We start from the raw sequence: 20,067 nt of genomic DNA on the forward strand, positions 1-20,067 counted from the left end.
GGGAAGCAACCCATGAAAGACCCTTGACTATAGAGAACAAACTGAGGGCTGATGGAGGGAGGTGAGAGGGGGATGGGCTAGATGGGGGGGGGGGAGATTAAGGACGATACCTGTTGTGATGAGCACTGGGTGTGATAAGTGATCAGTCACTCAATTCTACACCTGAAACCAGTATGACATTATATGTTAACTAACTTGAATTTAAATAAAAACTTGAAATAAGAAAAAAGAAACTATAAAACAAACTGAAATCAGTTTCTATCTTTTAAATGAGAGGGAGTTTAACTCATATTATTATAATTATTGTTAAAGTTGGATCAATTTTTTTGTTATTCAAATTTCTTTCTTTTGGTTTCCTTTGCTACCCTCTGTTATAAAGAATATTCCTTTGCATATTTAAAGCTATGGATTTTATTATTTTTAAAAAAGATTTATTTATTTACTTCCAAGGAGAGAGAGAAAACAAACATGAGTGGGGGGTGCAGAGGGAGAGAATCTCCAGCAGACTCCCTGCTGAGCGTGGAGCCTGACTCGGGGCTCAATCCCACGACCCTGAGATTACGACCTGAACTGAAATGAAGAGTCAGATGCCCAACTGACTGAGCCACCGAGGCGTCCCTCTATGGATTTTATTATTACTCTGAGGCTTACTCCTAACACATTAAAATTATACTTATGTTTATTTTTCTCCATCACTTTTTAGACTTTGCTTCTGTTTTTTTCCTCAGACAATGCAGGTAATCATTCTCTCTCAGCTTTCTTTGAACTGCCACTTCCTCCCTTCCTATCCACTTTATGTTGGAACTGTCTAAAATTTTGTTCTGAATTTTATTATTAATACTTCTGAGAAGTGTTCTTTGCTTACTTTGGTTGCATTAAGTTTTACTAAATTATTTCATCACATCTAACTTCAATATCTCATATAATTCTCCTTAATCCATTTCTTGCAGTATTTACTCCTTAAGTGTCTTGTGTTAAACTTTTTCAGGCTTTGCATATCTGAGAATATGTTTAATTAGCTAAATATACAATGCTTTGAAGATAAGACATTTTTTCCTTTAATCAGTACTGCTGTTGAGAAATCTTATGTTACACTGTTCTTATAATCCTTTTGGCTTTTTCTCTCTGGAATTTCTTAGAATCTCCCTTTAATCTTAGATAGTCTTAAATCACAACAAATTGTTTGCTGAGAAACCGCAGGCCTGAAGTTCAGGTGCCCAGAGCCTGCCTTAGAATGAGGCTAGAGGGCACCTGGGTGGCTCAGTTGGTTAAGCGACTGCCTTCGGCTCAGGTCATGATCCCGGTGTCCTGGGATCAAGTCCCACATCGGGCTCCCAGCTCAGCGGGGAGCCTGCTTCTCCCTCTGACCCTATCCCCTCTCATGCTGTCTCTCTCTCTCTCTCTCAAATAAATAAATAAATAAATAAAAAGAATGAGGCTAGAGTAGGAGAACCCAGAAATCATCCCTGCTCCCACTGTGAGCCTTACACCAAGTAACAACAACAGCCATCTATCTCCAGGGGACGTGGGGGAGCACAGAGACTCTGAAGTCTGTGGCGCGCTGAAGGTAAATATAAGCAACAATAAAGCCAAGTCCTGGTCCAGACAGACTCAATTCTCCCCACTATTAACTCAACAATCTGGCAGAAGAAAAGGTGTAACCATTTCCAGGTATAAACTCAATACACCTGTCTCTCCTCTTCCTTTCCCCACAATCTCTGGCATTCAATAAAACATTATGAGACACAAAAATAAGCATGAAAAAGAGTCCTGTTGCCAAGATGCAAAGCAGTCAATAGAACAGATCCAGACATGGCCCAGGTGTTGGGAATTTAAAACAGCCCTACAATCAAACTGTTAAACATCTGACATAAAATGAACAGAGAGAGAATTTCAGCAGACCACTGAGCACTATAAAAAGAGAGTCAAATGGAAATGCTAGAAATAGAAATCACAATGACAGAGATGAGAATTCTTCCAATGGGCTTATCCAGTGGACTGCATGTGGCAAAGAATCAGTGACTTGGATTATAAATCAACAAAAGTTATTCAAACTGAAATACAAAGAAAGGACAAACAAAAAAATCCCACAAACCAAAAGAACAGAGCATCCTAGAACGGGGAGGGGGGGGGGATGACAAAATATCAATATAATACTTCTAGGTGTGAGTTTTTACTTTCCTAATCTATTTAATAGTCCAGGCTCCTATTCAATCTTAGGTCTTATATTTTCTCAAATTCTAGAACAACTTGGTAATTATTTCTTGAAATATTTCCTCCCTTCTATTTATTTTAAAAAATTTCTTTCTGGAGGTTCTGTTATATGGATGCTAAACTTTCAACTTTTATTCATCTTTCAACTAAATACACACCCTCACACAACATAAACATACACGTACGCATATATTATGTAAATGACTACTTCTAGTTAGTTCTGCTGAAGTGCACACAGGCACAGACGCGGTATTTCCTCTCTCTGGCGCCTCGTGCGCTGTGACCCAGGAGAGCCCTTGAGCTGTGCTGTCATCCAGCTAACCATGTCAGCATTCAACCATTTACTGTGTTCCTTCTCCTAACTCCTCTTGCCTTGTTTCTAGTACTCCCACTTCCCTGGCTTATGCTTCTGATGAATTTAGAACTGTGCATCTGGAGGGGAAGTGGACACTCTTCCAGGCAGGAAAGTTGTGCGCTAACAACTTGTATCCACACTGACACTGCTCTTTCTCAAATGCAGTCTCTTTCTCTTAATCACTTAGACTTTAAGACGCAAAGGGGATTGGCAGTGGGAAGAAATATGCTTGTAGCTGTTCCTTAACCTAGTCAGGCGTCACTGCCAACACGCTATGTTCTTGCAGCCTCTATCTAGCTGGGCTGTGGCGTGCTGACCCGCAAAGGGAAGGCCAATGGTCCGCTCAGAGCCGTGCGAAGGGGAGAGGCCCACGTAAATATTCTCCCAGCCATGGTATCCAGCTCTCTTCTACTCAGGACTGCTGCTCCCCCAACTGGGACCTTAACCATTTGTCGTCCCAGGGATTTCTCACAATGTCTGTTAGTTTGATGGATCACAAACTGGGTTTTAGAGGCAGAGTTGGGAGCCTGTACTAATTACCCGTCTCGTTGGGAGCCAGACAAGAACCAGTGTCTGAAGGTAGGCGTCCTGAGTCCAGAGACTATGCTACACTGTTTTCTGAATCTTTTGCTCTCACCTCACGCTACTTCCCACGTTTACACCTTTGCATGATTACAGTTTACACCTTGGGTTCTGAACACATCTTCCCCACTATTTCTATCTCTAAGAATCTTTAAAACACATCAAAAGCATTCTTCCCTAATAGAGACCCTCTTAGGATTCCTTATACTCATTTTTCTTGTGACACTTCAACATATGATATCACTTTACCTTATTGATGTGCTCCTTTATAAATGGTTTCTAGTTTGTTCCATGTGCATGTCTGCTGTTGGTCCCAACAGACTAAAAATTCCCAGTGTTCCTTCCTTTGTTTTCTTTTATAAAACTCAATAGAAGGTGATGAATATAATTGGCATTGATGAGCTGGGATACAAGACCACTAACATAAGGGGGAAAAACTCACATTTTCCAAAGCCTCCATTTTTACCCATGAAGTCAAAGAAAGCATCAAGAATTCTGCACAGAGTTATAACGATTGTTATGCCTTGGACAGGAAATGGCTGATATTTCTGATACTTCTTTATAAACTGTAGTCCATCTGCAACACTATTTTTCATCATGAATTCAAGACAACTCACTCCTGTTTGACTCATAATTTTAGAAGTTTTCAAAAGCCATGACTTCGTATAAGGCTCCCATCCCAAATCAACAGGATCCTAACAATATAAAGCACAAGATAATTTTATGTAAATAAAGAAAAATAGTGTGTCCATCTTCTTTCTTATGGTCTCTTTACTTCACCACTGCCCCCGGCAAAATGTGGTTCAGAATCATCGTTCGTTAAAATGCAACTGATCAAAACAGCTTAAAGAATGACCTGTCTCAACCATAAGAGACTTTTCATCATAGGAGACAAACTGAGGGTTGCTGGAGGAGCGGGAGGTTGGGGGACGGGGTAGCTGGGTGATGGGCATGAAGGAGGGCATGTCATGGAATGAGCACGGATGAATCATTGACTCTACCTCTGAAGCCAATAATACATTATATACCAATTACTTGGATTTAAAAAAAAAAAAAAGAATGACCCGTCTCTGAAACGATGTGTGGTTTGTGAGCAGTCTTACAAGACTAGAAACAACTGGGGGATTGCGCGGAGCGGGGAGAGCTGAGGTCCTGCCTCCGTGGTGACGGGAAAGGCAGCATGTAGCTTCGCCACGGTGAGCTAAACGAGTCAGAACACAGGGCTAGTCATGGCTGGTAATTAATGTCCTGGAGAGAAGAAACTTAGTCTTTGTGTCTTCCATCCCCTGCACCAGGGTACTGGGTTCCGCAAGGCCTGAGGGTCAGAGAGCACGAGCGAAAAGGCTTTGGGGCAGTCATTTCTCTCCTGGAGAAATAACCCATGCCCACAGCCTGGCCTGCCTAGCGAGGGCCGCACTCGTTTGCCACTGTGGGGAACACGGACCCTGCAGGTACGGAGCAGTCGGAATTACGCTCATACTCACTTCTGGGTTAGGAGGCTTCAGGGGACACAAAACTGAACCACTGCGATCACCCTGCTGAGTCCAGGGGCAATGATAGAACAATCATCAGAAATGCTGTAGATAATGACTAACAATACACTTTCTTTAAGAAATGTGTTTTTGGAAACTTACCATATAGACCATTGCGCATCGGCTGATAGTAGCAGGACTGGCTTGAGAGAGACAGTCCACTTCAAAAATCACTCGTATTTTATTAGTTAAAGCAATTCTCTCACTGTTTGCCAGGCATAATGTTCTGGTATCATCCAGCACAGAGTTTAGATTTTCTACCCAGAACGTATCCACCGGACCATCTAAAATAATCCACTGCCAATCATAGTCTGCAGAGAAAGATATTTTTAAGGTAACTGAGAATAATCTCAGTCTTCTTTTATTACAATCTTGCAAATTTTCTATTTCGTTTGGAAAATGATATCCTAGAAAACACTAGACCGAATATGTTTATATGCAGTCTCTAATATTTAATAAATAAAAATAACTATCCACAGTATATAGTTAGTAATTCTTGAAACATTGTTTCAATATTCTTAGATTACTGCATTGTATAATCAGCCCTTAGATTCTGGATAAGAGAAGATCCACGGATTTCTCTTTTCCATAATAATGCGGTTTGTGAGTTTCCCCTTCCACCTGGACACTGTGCGGATGTGCCGCCTCTGGGAAATAGGAAAGGGAAGCAGACGCCCTTCAAGGAAAGACTCAAAAAGATTTCAGGTAGCTCACACTGTGACCCCACTGATTCCTCTTTCAATTGCTACAGGCACCGCCCTGGCTCCACAGTTCTAGAAAACCCACTGGTCAAGCTAGGGGAGGAACGTGTGGGTCACTGTGGACGTAGAAAATAGTGAGCCACCTGAAGGACATGAGAGCCCAGCAGAAGAGGGAGGACAGCCAGGATGTGGATGGTCGGACTGGCTGACATAGGTGCCTCGGGGCCTGTCTTCAAACCCTGGAAGGGAGCTTGCTGTGCTCAAGGACTATGCTCCCGAACCTGAACCCCAAGAAGGGACACACAACAATGGAGGACTTCTGGAAGCCTCTTTCAGCACGAATGTGTGGCTAGAGGGTCACCATGGGGCCGTGAAAGCACCGGTGGGGGTGGGGATGGGGCTCCAACAGCACCCTGCCCCCTCCTCTGGAGCAGAACCCCCCTCCCCCGCCCCGCACAGGCTCTCCATCCCCCGCACACACACAGCAGGTGTGCAACTGTTTTTAGAGGAGAATGCTTGGGTTGTAGTACTTGGCCTGGAAATACGCACACTGTCTCGAGTCCCACTTCAGAGGCGACATTAGTTAGGTTTCCACACAATGTCACTTCTAACTTGAATATCTACTTGGTTCTTGGGAGATATTAATGTTGCTTTAGAAACTGAAAGGGTTATATGAGATCTACCACTTCTATAACAGAATTGTAGATGAACATACCATAGTATGTGATAACAGTCCCCAAATTCTAAATAAACAAATTCAGAAAAAATACACAGGAAAAGAACAAAATATCATTAATCAAAATGTTTTTAAAGATATTAATAAAGCTCATTTGGTTCAGTTTGTCTTCTCAGTTAATCAATCACTTTATTGAATCTAATAATAACACTTACCCTGACTTTCTGGAATGTTAACATCTTTCCCCTCCTCCTTCTCAAACATATTAACATCAGTATCTGCTGCATCAGAGAAATCAAGTTTGAAAACCTAAAATATGTAATCAATAATGTTAATTTGATCACGCTTTCCAAGTCCAATGGACTATATGTCAATATGCTCTCTTGAGTATAAAAACGGGAAAGTCTTAATTATCTGGCGGACTTTATTATTTATCTCCTCAACAGGGTTGAGTCCCATATAATCAGCTGGTTAGCACTGGTTTTCTTTGCCCCCAAGAGTAGGGGAAGCCGACCAAACACTAGAGCAATGCTTTGGGCACAGAGTGGGCTCCACAGAGAGACCTCACACAGGAGTGAGCACCACGCTTTGGCCCAGGCCTTGCAACTCAGCAGATGGTAGCCAGCCACTTCCAATACTCAAGGCTCATCAGGGACAAGGCTATTTCCCATGATTATTTCTATTGCAAAAGTCTGCACTTCTCAGCCTGTACCTAAGTCATTATGTTCTACTGCATTTCTTTCTCTAGATTCTTTTTTTAAATGTGGGATTATGGGTCAAATGTTCTCTGGATTTTAGTCTTTAATAAATTCTACTGGATTTCTTTTTGAAAGTTTGTGACAATAATACTCCCACCAATAAGATGTAGGAATGTTTGTTTCTCCACATCTTTCATTCACACCAAATGTTTCAGCTATTGACATTCTTATGTTGTGAAAACCTGATGAGAAAAAATGTGACGCCTATCATTGTTACAATTTTTATTTTTTGACTGATATTTAGGCTGAGCATTTTTCATATGTCGACAATTTTCATGTGTTCTATCAACGTCCTATTCATAGCCTTCCTCATCTCCCGAGCTGTTCCATCCTTTCTTATTCGCGCCTATTTCTTACAGCACCTCATCTACAGCAGGGACACTAACTCCTATAAGATGCTGTAAATATTTTCTTCCAGACTTTGGTTTGCTTTAACAAGAAGCTGTTTGTTGCAACTATTGAAAAAAACATTTTCTTATACTACAGTCAAATAATTTTACCTTCTGTTTAAGATTTTTGGGTTTTCCCAGTTTTAGTTAAGGTCTTCCTAATTCTAAAACTATGTCCCTAAATATTATTATGTTTTTATAATTTCATTTTTATATTTAGTTGGTTATTTCATCTGGAACTTTTTAACCTCCTTCCTTCCTTTCCTTTCTTTTTTAAATTTATTTGACAGAGAGAGAGAAAGAGTGAGCAAGAGCAGGGAGAAGGAGCAGAGGGAGAGGGAGAAGCAAACTCCCCGCTGAGCAGGGACGCCGATGCAGGGGCTCGATCCCAGGACCCTGAGATCATGACCTGAGCTGAAGGCAGACGCTTAACCAACTGAGCCACCCAGGTGCCCCTAGAATTTTATTTCTGGGTAGGGAATGAGGTAAGGGTCTTTCTATGTTTTCACATCAGAAAATAGCAAACTATATAAACAGTGAATTCAGTAAGAAATGCTTTTCCTGCTGATTAGAAATATTACTTCAGTAGCATACTAAATTCCTATATATATCTGAATGTTTCTGGACTCCATCTGGTTCCATTTCTGTGTGAGTACGTTCCGGGGTTTTTATTCAGGTTTTTTTTTTTTTATTAAAATGTTCTATTTATTTATTCATGAGAGTCAGAGAGAGAGAGAGAGAGAGAGAGAGAGAGGCAGAGGGAGAAGCAGGCTCCCCGCCTAGCAGGGAGCCCGATGCGGGACTCGATCCCAGGACCCTGGGATCATGACCTGAGCCGAAGGCAGACGCTTAACCATCTGAGCCACCCAGGCGCCCCTTTATTCAGGTTTTGAAAAGTACTATCTTTTTTTTCCTTTTCCTGAAATATACTCAAAACTCAACATTACATTAGTCTCAGGTATGCAATATAATGAATTCAATATTTGTATAGATTGTGAAATGATCACCACAGTAAGTCTAGTTAACATCCGTCACCACACATAGGTAAATATTTTTTTCTTGTGGTGAGAACTCTGAAGACCCACTTTCTTACCAACGTTTGAATATACAATACAGTATTTAAAAAAAAAATTTTTTTTTAAAGATTTTATGTATTTATTTGCGAGAGAGACAATGAGAGACAGAGAGCATGAGAGGGAGGGGGGTCAGAGGGAGAAGCAGACTCCCTGCCGAGCAGGGAGCCCGATGTGGGACTCGATCCCGGGACTCCAGGATCATGACCTGAGCCGAAGGCAGTCGCTTAACCAACTGAGCCACCCAGGCGCCCCACAATACAGTATTATTAGCTACGGTCACTGTATTATATTGTACCTCACTGTTTTGATTACAGTATGGATTTGTTCTAAAATTAATATAAAACATTTTAGAAATACAAAAGCACTACGGTTTTCTTCCCAGATTTTTTTTTGAACTCTTGGAACATTTATACTTCCTAATGAACTTTAAAGCCATTTAATTTGATTTTTTTAAAGAGGGACTTTGCTTGGAAAGGCATTATATCTATATATAATTTGGTATAGATTGGCATTTTTAGGATGGAAGTCTTTCCATACAGGAATACAGTATCTCTTTCATTTATTCAATTTTTGCCAACTGTATAGGTATTCCTGCCTCCCTCCCTGCTACCCCCCCATGACAAGTTCCTTTCTTTTACATTTATTCCAATATATTTTTTACAGATTTTTGCCACTGTTAGCAGAATTTTTCTTATTTCCATTTCTAACTGGTGACAGTTAGTATAAAGAATTTAATTACGGCCACTTTACTATATTCCTTCTCTATCAATTACTGAGAAAGATTCAATAAAATCTCACGCTAAATGTGATTTATCAATTTCTCTACAAAATTCTGTTGTTTTCCCTACACATTTTTACATTACGTCATAGGCACATAATAGTTCAGAACTGCACCAATAGTTCAGTGTGCACCAATAGGACACTGTTGTACCCCAATTTTATAATAATTCTTGACATCTGGCAGATCCAGATTCTTCCCCTTGTTTTTTTAATTCAGGAATATCAGGGACCTTGGTTCTTCTATACACATTTTAGAATCAGTTTGTCAAGGTCTTAAAAACTACTTTAGCTTTCTATTTCAAAACTTAATGCAAAGCTCCAGTAATCAAACGTGGCATTTGCATAAGGGTAGACAAAGATGAATGGAACAGAATTGAGAGTCTAGAAATAAATACCTACATTTATCGATCAGTTGATTTTGACAAGTGTGACAAGCATGACAAGACAATTCAACGTGGGAAAGAACAGGCTTTTCAACAAATAGTTCTGGAACAACTGGATATTCAGATGCAAAAGAATGAATTGGGATCCCTTCCTTATACTGAACACAAAAATCAACCCAAAATAGACCAAAGACCTAAATATAAAAGTGAGAACTATAAAACTCTTACAATAAAGCATAGAAGAAAGTCTTTTGACCTTGAATTATACAAAGCTTTCTTCAGATATGAAGAAACAAGTGACAAAGGAAAAAATAGATTGAACTTCATCAAGGTTAAAAACTTTAATGTTTCAAAGGATACCATCAAGAAAATAAAGACAACCCACAAAATGAAAGAAAGTGTTTGTAAATCATAGTCTCTGATAAGGGACTTGTATCTAGGAAAAAAAAATACATATGGATTGGAAGACTTAATATTTTTTTTTCATTTTAATTCCAGTGTAGTTAACATACAGTGTTATATTAGTTTCAGGTGTACAATATAGTGGTCCAACAATTCTATACATTACTCATATGTGGAATTTAAGAAACAAAACAAATGAGCCAAAGGGGGAAAAAAGAGAGAGAGAGAAAGAGAATCAAGCCAAGAAATGACTCTTACCTCTAGAGAACACACTGATGGTCACCAGAGGGGAGGTGGGTGGGGGGATGGAGAAAATAGGGAAAGGGGACTAAGGAGGGCACCTGTCGTGATGAGCACCAGGTGAGGTATGGAACTGCTGAATCACTATATTGTACACCTGAAACTAATATTACACTCTATGTTAACTAATCGGAATTTAAATAAAAACTTAAAAAAAAATCTTTGCTTATCTGGTTGGTTGTAAACGCCATTCTTCTGTTAATATATTTTGGCTAATGAAATTTACTAGTATTTTCTACTTATGACTAATGAGAATACAACATCCAAATTTTTGTTTGCGATTTATGTTGATTTTGTGATGAATTTTGTATCAAAAACTTTTTCACCTTTCCAGTGAAGTATTTCCATACCTCATTCATTTATAAGGTATACCGGTGGTGACAGAATCACTAGATCATCCTCCGCTTACACTTAACCCACTCTGTGTTACTTTAAAAGCCAGTATCTTTCATTTTATTTTATTGTTTACCAAGCATTTTAAAGCACAGTGTCATATTTTCTGTTTTTTTAATAGCTTCTAATTTTTCTCCTTTTTTTAAAACTGATCATAATAATTTTTAAATTTACTTTAATACTGGTAAGCATCTAATAGTGCTTAAATATCAATCTTTAAACAATGAAGTAATCCACAATAATCAAATAAAAATAATCCTTCCATATTAACTTACATTAGATGCATCTGAGATTCTTGATTTCAGTCCGAAATCGCTGTCTTTCTTTGAGTTCCTTGCAGTGTTAAAATATACATAATTTCGAACTGCTGTTGATAATAATCCATCAGTCCATTCCATAGTATTAGGATCCAGTTGTCCATACAGTTCACCAACAGTGATACACTTTGGATTTAAAACACAAATATCTACTTTTCCTTTTCTTCCTGGAATCTGAAAAAAATCCAGTGTGGTTTCTTAAAGGCATTAACTATAGTACAATTATTTAAATTTTTGCACTGTTAACACCAAAGAGTTTTAGGAGAGTTCTTTCCCTCCAAAGAAAGAGACCCTAATAATCTCTGATCATCAATTAATGATCTAGCAATTTGGTATCTATTTGAAGAAAACAAAAACACTAATTTGAAAAGTTACATGCACCCCTATGTTCATTTCAATATTATTTACAATGACCAAAATGTAAAGCAATTGGTCCACTGATGGATGAATGGATAAAGAAGATGTGGTATGTATACATACACATGCACACACACACACACACGTGTATATATATGATGGAATCCTACTCATCATTAAAAAAAGAATGAAATCTTTCCATTTGTAACAACACGGAAAAAATAGATTGAACTTGATCATCAAGGTTAAAAACTTTTGTGTTTCAAAGGATACCATCAAGAAAATAAAGACAACCCACAAAATGAAAGAAAGTGTTTGTAAATCATAGTCTCTGATAAGGGACTTGTATCTAGAAAAAAAAAATATATATACATATATGGATTGGAAGATTGTTTTTTTTTTTTTATTTTAATTCCAGTGTAGTTAACGTATAGTGTTATATTAGTTTCAGGGGTACAATATAGTGATTCAACAATTCTATATAATACTCATATGTGGAATTTAAGAAACAAAACAAATGAGAAAAGGGGAAAAAAGAGAAAGAGACAAGCCAAGAATAATCTTAGGATTATGCTCAGGAAATGAGTCAGAGAGAGAAAGACAAATACCACCTGATTTCACTTATATGTGGAATCTAAAAGACAAAACAAACCCAAGACTCATAGATACAGAGAGTATGTTGGTGTTCCCAGAGGGGAAAGGTATTGGGAGGGGAACCAAAATAGGTGAAAGGAATCAAGAAGTACAAAATTCCAGCTATATAATAAATAAGTCATGGGGCTGCAATGCACAGCATGGGGAATATAGTCAACAATACTATATTAATTCTGTACAGTGACGTGGTAACTAGACTAGTGGTGATCATTTCACAATATATATAAATGTCAAATAACTATGTTGTACACCTGAAACAATATTATACTTATGTCAATTATACCTAAATAAAAAAGGAAATAAGTATTAAATAAAGACACAAATAAATAGTAACAGAAATAAAGTATGGACATTACTAGTGCCTTGCAGAAATTAAAAGGATTATAAGAAAACACTATGAATGACTGTACGCCAAATTATGTAATCTACAGGATACGTATAAATTCCTAGAAATAACAAAAATTATGAAAACTGACTCAAGAAGAAATAGAAAATCTCAACAGATCTGTAACAAGCAGAGAGACTGAATCAGTAATTAAAATCTCCAAGAAAGAAAGTCCAAAATCAGATAATAGATGAGTTTTACCAAACATCTGAAAATGAATTAACACCAACCTGACTCAAATTCTTGCAAAAAATAGAAAAGGAGGGAATACTTCCTAACACATTCTATGAGGCTAGAATTATCCTGATACCAAATCCACTCAAAAACACCCTAAGAAAACGACACACCTGTGTCCTCTATGAATAGAGATGCAAAAACCCTCAAGAAAGTGCTAGCAAACTGACTGAAGCAGCACAATGATTGACCATGACCAGATGAGCTTTGTCTTAGCAATGGAGGGTAGGTTCAACAAAAGAAAATCAATCATACTAACACAACAAAAGAAACAAACTGCATGATCACATAAAGAGAGGCAGAAAAAACATCTGATAAAATTTCACACCCTTTCATGATAAAAACACTCAACAAACTAGAAAGGAACTTCCTTACTATAATCAGGGGTATTTATGAAAAACCCACAGATGATATCATACTCGATGGTGAAAGGCTGAAAGCTTTCTCCCTAAAATCAGGCACAAGGCAAGAATTCCCATTTTCACCACTGCTATAAACACTGTACTGAAAGTCCTAGCCTGGTAATTAGGTGAGAAATAAAATAAAAAGCATCCAAATTGCAAAGAGAGAGTAAAAGTATCTCTATTTAAATACGACATGATTCTATTTTTGAAAATCCCAAAGAATCTACAAAACAACTACTAGAGCTAATATATGAACCAGCATATTTGTAGGATACAAGATCAACACACAAAAATCAGTTCATTTCCATATAGCAGCAATGAACACACTTCAGCAACAACAAAAATTAAGAAATTCCAAGTCCATTATAATAGCATCCAAAGAATAAAATGCTTTGGAATAAATTTAATCAAGAAGGAGAAAGACATATATTGAGAACTACAGAAAACAAATTTTCTTGCTTACTGAAAGAACGAACTAAAAATGGAAAGAAACTGCACACTAGCTGAAAAAAAAAATCTGCAGAACTGAAAAGCTGACTTTCTAAAGCTTTCAGAATAGACTGCTGAGTCTTTAAATAAGATAACTGAAGTACACATTATTTATTGGAATCTAACCTTATATGGAATAAAAATACCATCTGATTTCACTCATATGTGGAATTTAAGAAACAAAACAGATGAACATATGGGAAGGGGGGAAAGAGAGGGAAACAAACCATAAGAGATTCTTAATGAGGGAGAACAGACTGAGGGCTGATGGTGGGAGGGGTGTGGGGGATGGACTAGATGGGGGATGGGAATTAAGGACGGCACTTGTCATGATGAGCACTGGATGTTATACATAAGTGATAAATCACTGAATTCTACTCCTGAAAGCATTATTACACTATTAACTAGAATTTAAATAAAAATGTGAAAAAAATAAAATAAAAATGTCATTTAAAAAAATATATATACATATCATGAAAAATCGGGAGTTATTCTAGGAATTCAAGGACAATTTAACATTAGCAAATCTATCAACATACCTTATTAACCAATTAAAATATAAAAAATAGATTCTGAAAAGTTATTTCATAAATTCCAAAAGTCAAAACCAAAGTATAATGAGAACGGAAGAAAATTCCCAATGTATGAAAGAACATTTATCATACACAAAAAGCAAATACAGTATTATTATTTTTATTATTATTATTATTATTAAAGATTTTATTTATTTATTTGACAGAGAGACACAGCAAGAGAGGGAACACAAGCAGGGGGAGGGGGAGAGGGAGAGGGAGAAGCCGACTCCCTGCTGAGCAGGGAGCCTGATGTCGGGCTTAATCCTAGGATCCTGGGATCACGACTTGAGCCAAAAGCAGACGCTTAACTGACTGAGCCACCCAGGCGCCCCGCAAATACCATATTAAATGTAGTAATATTAACTGCATTTCAGATAAAGTAAGGAACAAGATATTATTACAGTTAACACTGTCTTGGAGGGTTAATCAATACAATAATATAAATTACATAAATATTACAAGAGACAAAATTACATTCATTCGAAGACGATTCAATTGATCACCTATAAAAACAATTACAATTTAACGTTACCAGTCCATGAAGATGACTAAATACAAAATATATAATCCAATAAATTTATTTCACACTCGTAATTACTAGTTTGAGATTCAAAAAAAAAAAAAAATCCCACTTACTACAATGATTCCTAACTACAAAATTCCTAGCAATAAATTTAACAAGACTATACTTATGTAAATAGGACATAAAATGTTACTGAAGTATAAAGTAAGATCTGAAGAAATAGGGAAACATACTACTTAGTGTCTACCTGTGAAATAGATTCCCTTTCTTTACTTGATAGGAAGTCTTCAACTGGTGATAGTGTTAATGCTCTTTCTAAAACTCTTCTGACTGTTGTCTTTCCTCCACATGTTGGACCTACTAACATCACACCAACACAAGCCTAAAACAAAAGTGCAGATTTATGATTTAATTTTGGTTCACTGATGGATAACCTAGGCTGAAATCTGAAGGTAATACATCTCTGTATTCACAAACCCTTCCTTCAAATCACTGTTTAATCTATTATAATCTGGGTTCTGTTTTCATTGGCTAGATTAATGTCAAAATAAACAGAAATCTCCTAATTTTAAAATTCAAATGATAACTTTAAATTCTTGATATTTGACAGTTTATCTTTTTCTATATCTCCTTTATTTCTGTACTTTTCTCTAAGATTGGCTTCTGTAATATGATTTATCTCAGCTTTCCTCTTCTCTAGACTTTTCTTTCTTTTGAGTTTCGAATGTCATTTCCATGTTAGTCTTCCCTAATTCATCCTTCTCTCTCTCTCTTCTCTCTACATTGGCCCTACCAATCTCATCAACTTGAATATCTTTAACTACAACCTAAGTGGTAATGACTTCCTAATGCATTTATTTTTTCCAGTCTTTGGTTCTATGTGCCTGAGTGACATTTCAGTGCTCTACTAGATACTTCCATCTGGATGTCTCACATGATTTTCAGAGTCAACATAATCTAATCTACACCTTCTTTTCCCACTTGTTGCTTCTCTTATTTCCTGATCTAGTTAATAAAAACACTAAGTACCCATTGTCCAAAGTTCCTCATCTCTTATAAAATTTGCTTGATCCTATCTTCTTCTGCCCAACCCAATCACAATTGGTGTTACAGAGTATATGTCTGCATCTCCCTAAAATTCAAATGTTGAGGCTGACACCCAACGGGATACTATTGGAGGTGAGGCCGTTGATAGGTAATTAGGTTTAGATGAGGCCAAGAGGGTGGGCCTGTGATGGGATTAGTGTCCTTACAAGAGGGAGAGGGACCAGAGTTCAACATCTCTCCACCATGTGAGATCTCACACAGTGAGAAGGTGACCATCTGCAAGCCAGGAAGAGCGCTCTTACCAGAAACCAAATCTGCTAGCACTTTGATCTTAAACTTCCCAGCCTCCAGAACTGTGAGAAATAAATGTCTGTTGTTTAAGCCACCCCATCTATGGTATTTTGTTATGTCAGCCCAAATGGACTAAGCCAAGGAGGTCAGATGCTAAAGCTCTTAAAAGTGTCCGTCACCATCTCTTGTAGACTATTGTAATAGCATTAAAGAAATGATTATCTTTAGTAATGTATCAAATAAATACATTAAAATTCAAATATGGATAAAAAGCTAAAATAGTTTTCACTTCCATTCTAATCTCTTTATCCTCATGTAGGTTTGTGGTTCTCTGGTCTATCACTGGCAAGGTGAGAAGGGGTCTAGAAGCCTTGCATGACAAACGGAATTAGATGTTCAAGAACGCAGCTAACTGGCCACACTGGTGTCCTGGCTTTACATGAAAGAGGGGCAGCTGTCCCTCTGGGAGCAACCTTACCCCCTACTTCCCCTCCTGGAGCACAGCTGCTGGCTCAGTGAAGCCCTTGATTTACAAAGATCCCGTCAATGCCTTGGTCTGGTTTACTGGTGGCTCAGCCTAGCTGAGACCTGAAGACTCCCGCTGTTCCTCCTCAGAGCCAACTATGAAGACCCAAGAGCAGACGTGTCAGGTCTGCTTATGGTGAGAACTCTGTGGCTTGGGCAGTGGCCTAGCTATTTGGTCTGCCCCTTGGGAAATTACAGACTACAAGATTAAAGATAATCCTCTCTGGGGTTGTGAACTGTGGAAACAAATCGGGGCTGCTAAGCAAACTACCAGAGTTACTCGTGGGCCCAAGACGAGGACCCAGAATCAAGCTGCTGATCAAGCCTGCCCTTCCCAGACTATCATGATCGTTATATGGACACATGTCACACTGGATGTGGCAACGTGTTCTCCATCACAGAACTCAAAAAGGACTGTGTTTGTGACACAGGAACTACTGCTGCGCTCCAGACTCCAGTTTCACGGTGGGAAAAGTCGCACTGCCTGGGGCACGAATGACTCCCACATACTCCTGGCAGGTCCTACATCAGTTCTGTGCTCCCCTCTCCTGGGGCTATTGGTGGTGACTCACTGACACTAACTATTTCAAGCTATGGGACTGCTGTTTTGGTCCAATTAGCTAACTCTAGCCACACCATTATGTTTCTTGAGATGAAATTTGTGTCATTTGGATTTCTGGACCATCTGCAGTCTGACAATGGTATACCTTTTATTGCAAGAGTCTCTTAACCATGAGCTGATGGTCAAGATATTTTATGGGCCTTCTCCGTTCCCTACCACCCATACGCATCTGTTATTGAGCATTGGAACAGCCTTCTCAAAGACTGACTCCAAAGATTTCTGACTCCATCCCCCCTCCCTTCTCTTTGTCCACACACCTTACCAGGGAGGGTTGGTCATTGAATGTGGACATCCCTAGAAGGGGATCATTTCCTTTCATCTGCTTCCTGGGTAATTATCACATAAAAGAGATGGGGGATTACAGAGATCTATTTTGAGAATTTGGGATTCATCCTAACCATTCCTGAGCATGGTGCTTCTTTCTGTTCCCTAATGACAACCCCAAGCCACCCTGATTGTACACATTCCAAAATGGGGCCCAGAGGGTTCACATTTAATTCTGGTTCAACTGCCTGGATTCTCTTGGATTGACCTGGTCTTAGGCCATAAGGGTAGTGAATGGGGATGTAAGGATAATTGCTGAACTGGGGCATACCAATTTTGTGGCAATGCAAGCACAGCAAAAACCCAGACACTTAGGGGGGACATGCCTCGGACCATGGAGTAGGGGGGGACGGATGACTATTGAAGATAGTCTCCTCCAAGAATTAAATCTTGGGGACACGGCTACTGCTGTTGCTGAGTGATAAATGGTCCTTTCTGACCCAGGAGTCTGGTGCTTTCTACCGCCGTGAAGCTATGCCAGGCTAACTTGTTAAATCCACCCAATATATTCATGAAGGGAAAAATGTGATATCATAAAATGAAAATTCTCACCACCAGCTATTCATTCAATTCTATCCCAATAAAAATCCAAATAGGATTTTTTAATTTTAATTTAAATTTTTATTATTTTACTGGCAGTCAATCAAATGATTATCGAAGAATCGGGAAAATAACAAAGAGGGAGGATTACGGCAGGGCTCAGGACAAGACAGGCACCCTGACCTTGGCGTGTTAGATAGATTAAGCTGGAGGAGTCTTTTCCCACGGCAGAAGCAGGAAGCTCACTCTGACCTCCCCCATCTCACCTTTCTTCCCTGAAACAGGTCATAAAAGTCCCACGTGAAAAGTGCCCTCCTCGTATCCGAAGGACAGAAACATCCTTATGGGGAATGTGGGGCTGACAGGCTGTATGAGCAAACCTGGTTCGTCTGCCCATATCTTCCTAGTTACTTCTTCACACCTACTACCCCCCCAGCCCAAACCCCTCTGCCCTGCCAACTCTGCACAAAGTCATTGTTTCTTTATTTAAAAGGTAAAAAGCCTCCAGTTCTGGTCACTTCTTTGGGTCTCTCTATTCTCTTGTGAAGGCTCCCTTGTAAAAAAATATCAATTACAGTAAAATGTGCGTGTTTTCTCCTGCTAATCTGTCTTTGTCAATTTGATTTTCAGACTTAGCCAGGAACCCTAAGAGGGTCAGGGAGAGCTTTCTTTTTTTCTCTTACAATTGGTACTACCAGATATGGAGACCTATTGTAAAGCTATGGCAATTAAGACTGGTGTTGTCATAAGATAAAGACCAAAATAATAAAATATGGAAGAAATCAACAAAGAAAAATTTAGATCAGAAACATGGTATGTGAGAGAAATAGCAAATCAGTGGGGAAAAGTCTTGGGAAAACTGGTTATCCATCTGAGGAAAAATAGATCCATATTTGGCATCTTAAAGAAAAATTCCAGACAATTTAAAAGTAGGAAATGCAAATACAAAAAAATTTTAGAAAAAAAATCATAGAAAATATCTTTATGAAATACGATAGAAAAGATTTCTAAAAATTCACAAAAACACAAACCATAAAAACAAGATCAATGGACTTCAATGCATTAACAATGTCTCCTGCACCACTGAACACTAGGAACATTTCTGAAAACCTAAGACTTAGAGAATTTACCTGTAATGCATATAAACAATAAGGAGATAGGATATTAAAATGCATAATGAAAAGTCTACACACACTTGGTAAGAAAGACAAAAAACCCAAATGATAAATGAGTACGTTACATAATCTGGCAATTTGTAGGAAACTCAAATGGCAAAGAAATAGATATGAGAATGTACAATTTTACTAATAATCAGGGAAATGCACCGTCTTTTCCAAAGGTTCATTCATGGGGACAGAAAATTCAAAGAAGGTATAGCTATGTGAGGCAGAACATTTATACCATATGTGTAGGGTTTTTTAGAATCATGTGGTAAGGGGACAAAGGAGAAGAAGATTAATCTGTTCAAAGTTAAGTGAGGGTAAATAACCGAGTCAATCACTTCATTGTTATCCTAGTTTTCTCCTTGATCAGAACTATTAAAATTCAGGAGCAAAGAGCTGCTAACATGCCATTCCACACTTACCTGAAGTTGATTATAAAACTGTATGATTTTCTTTTTCTGAGCTGGCCATTGTTGTAAGCCCAACTGTTGCGTTGCAATAAATATTGCTTTCTAAAGAAAATAAATACATTAATTTAAAGTGCATTGCAAATTAAACCCTTAATACATAATCCTACAAAATCTCTCTTAACGATGTACCGAATACTGCACTTTAAGACAGTAGTTCTTAATTTCACCAACCTGAGATATTACTTACCCCCAAAATATAATACACACAATATGTTATGTTCACAGATCCATGGTAGCAAACTTATAGACCCTCCCCCAGTTTAAGAATTCATTCTTAGGGCGCCTGGGAGGCTTAGTCGGTTGAGCATTCATTCAACTCTTGATTTCAGCTCAGGTCCCGATCTCAGGGTCCTGGGATTAAGCCCCGCCTCCCTCAGTAAGGAGTCAGTTTGAGATTCTCTCTCTCCCTTTCCCTCTGGCCCTCCCCCAGCTCATGCTCTCTCTCTAAATAAATAAATGTTTAAAAAAATTCATTCTTTAAGATGTATTTAAGAATTGCTACCATAGTACCATTGTCTATTTATCATACACTAAAAGAAAATTTAAAAGAGTCTATATCTTTGTGTAATTCCAATCACATTAAGGTAGTTTTTCAGCTTTGTAACA

The 20,067-nt window shown here is 38.3% G+C and overlaps 1 protein-coding gene across 1 annotated transcript in view; it reads right to left on the reverse strand.

The window, feature by feature from the left end:
* Positions 1–20,067, reverse strand: part of DNAH14 (dynein axonemal heavy chain 14) — a 341,596-nt gene that overhangs the window by 144,755 nt on the left and 176,774 nt on the right. Inside the window, exons 38-43 of the mRNA XM_064595530.1 lie at positions 19,414–19,503; positions 14,727–14,861; positions 10,817–11,032; positions 6,276–6,369; positions 4,786–4,994; positions 3,594–3,846 (exon numbers count right to left, since the gene is read on the reverse strand). Of these exons, the coding sequence (XP_064451600.1) occupies positions 3,594–3,846; positions 4,786–4,994; positions 6,276–6,369; positions 10,817–11,032; positions 14,727–14,861; positions 19,414–19,503 (997 nt within the window). The remainder of the gene's footprint in view (positions 1–3,593; positions 3,847–4,785; positions 4,995–6,275; positions 6,370–10,816; positions 11,033–14,726; positions 14,862–19,413; positions 19,504–20,067) is intronic.

Source organism: Mirounga angustirostris, unplaced genomic scaffold (genome assembly GCF_029215605.1).
Source record: "Mirounga angustirostris isolate CCGP_5_RB_7025 unplaced genomic scaffold, mMirAng1.0.hap1 SCAF_6, whole genome shotgun sequence".
NCBI classification, from domain to species: domain Eukaryota; kingdom Metazoa; phylum Chordata; class Mammalia; order Carnivora; family Phocidae; genus Mirounga; species Mirounga angustirostris.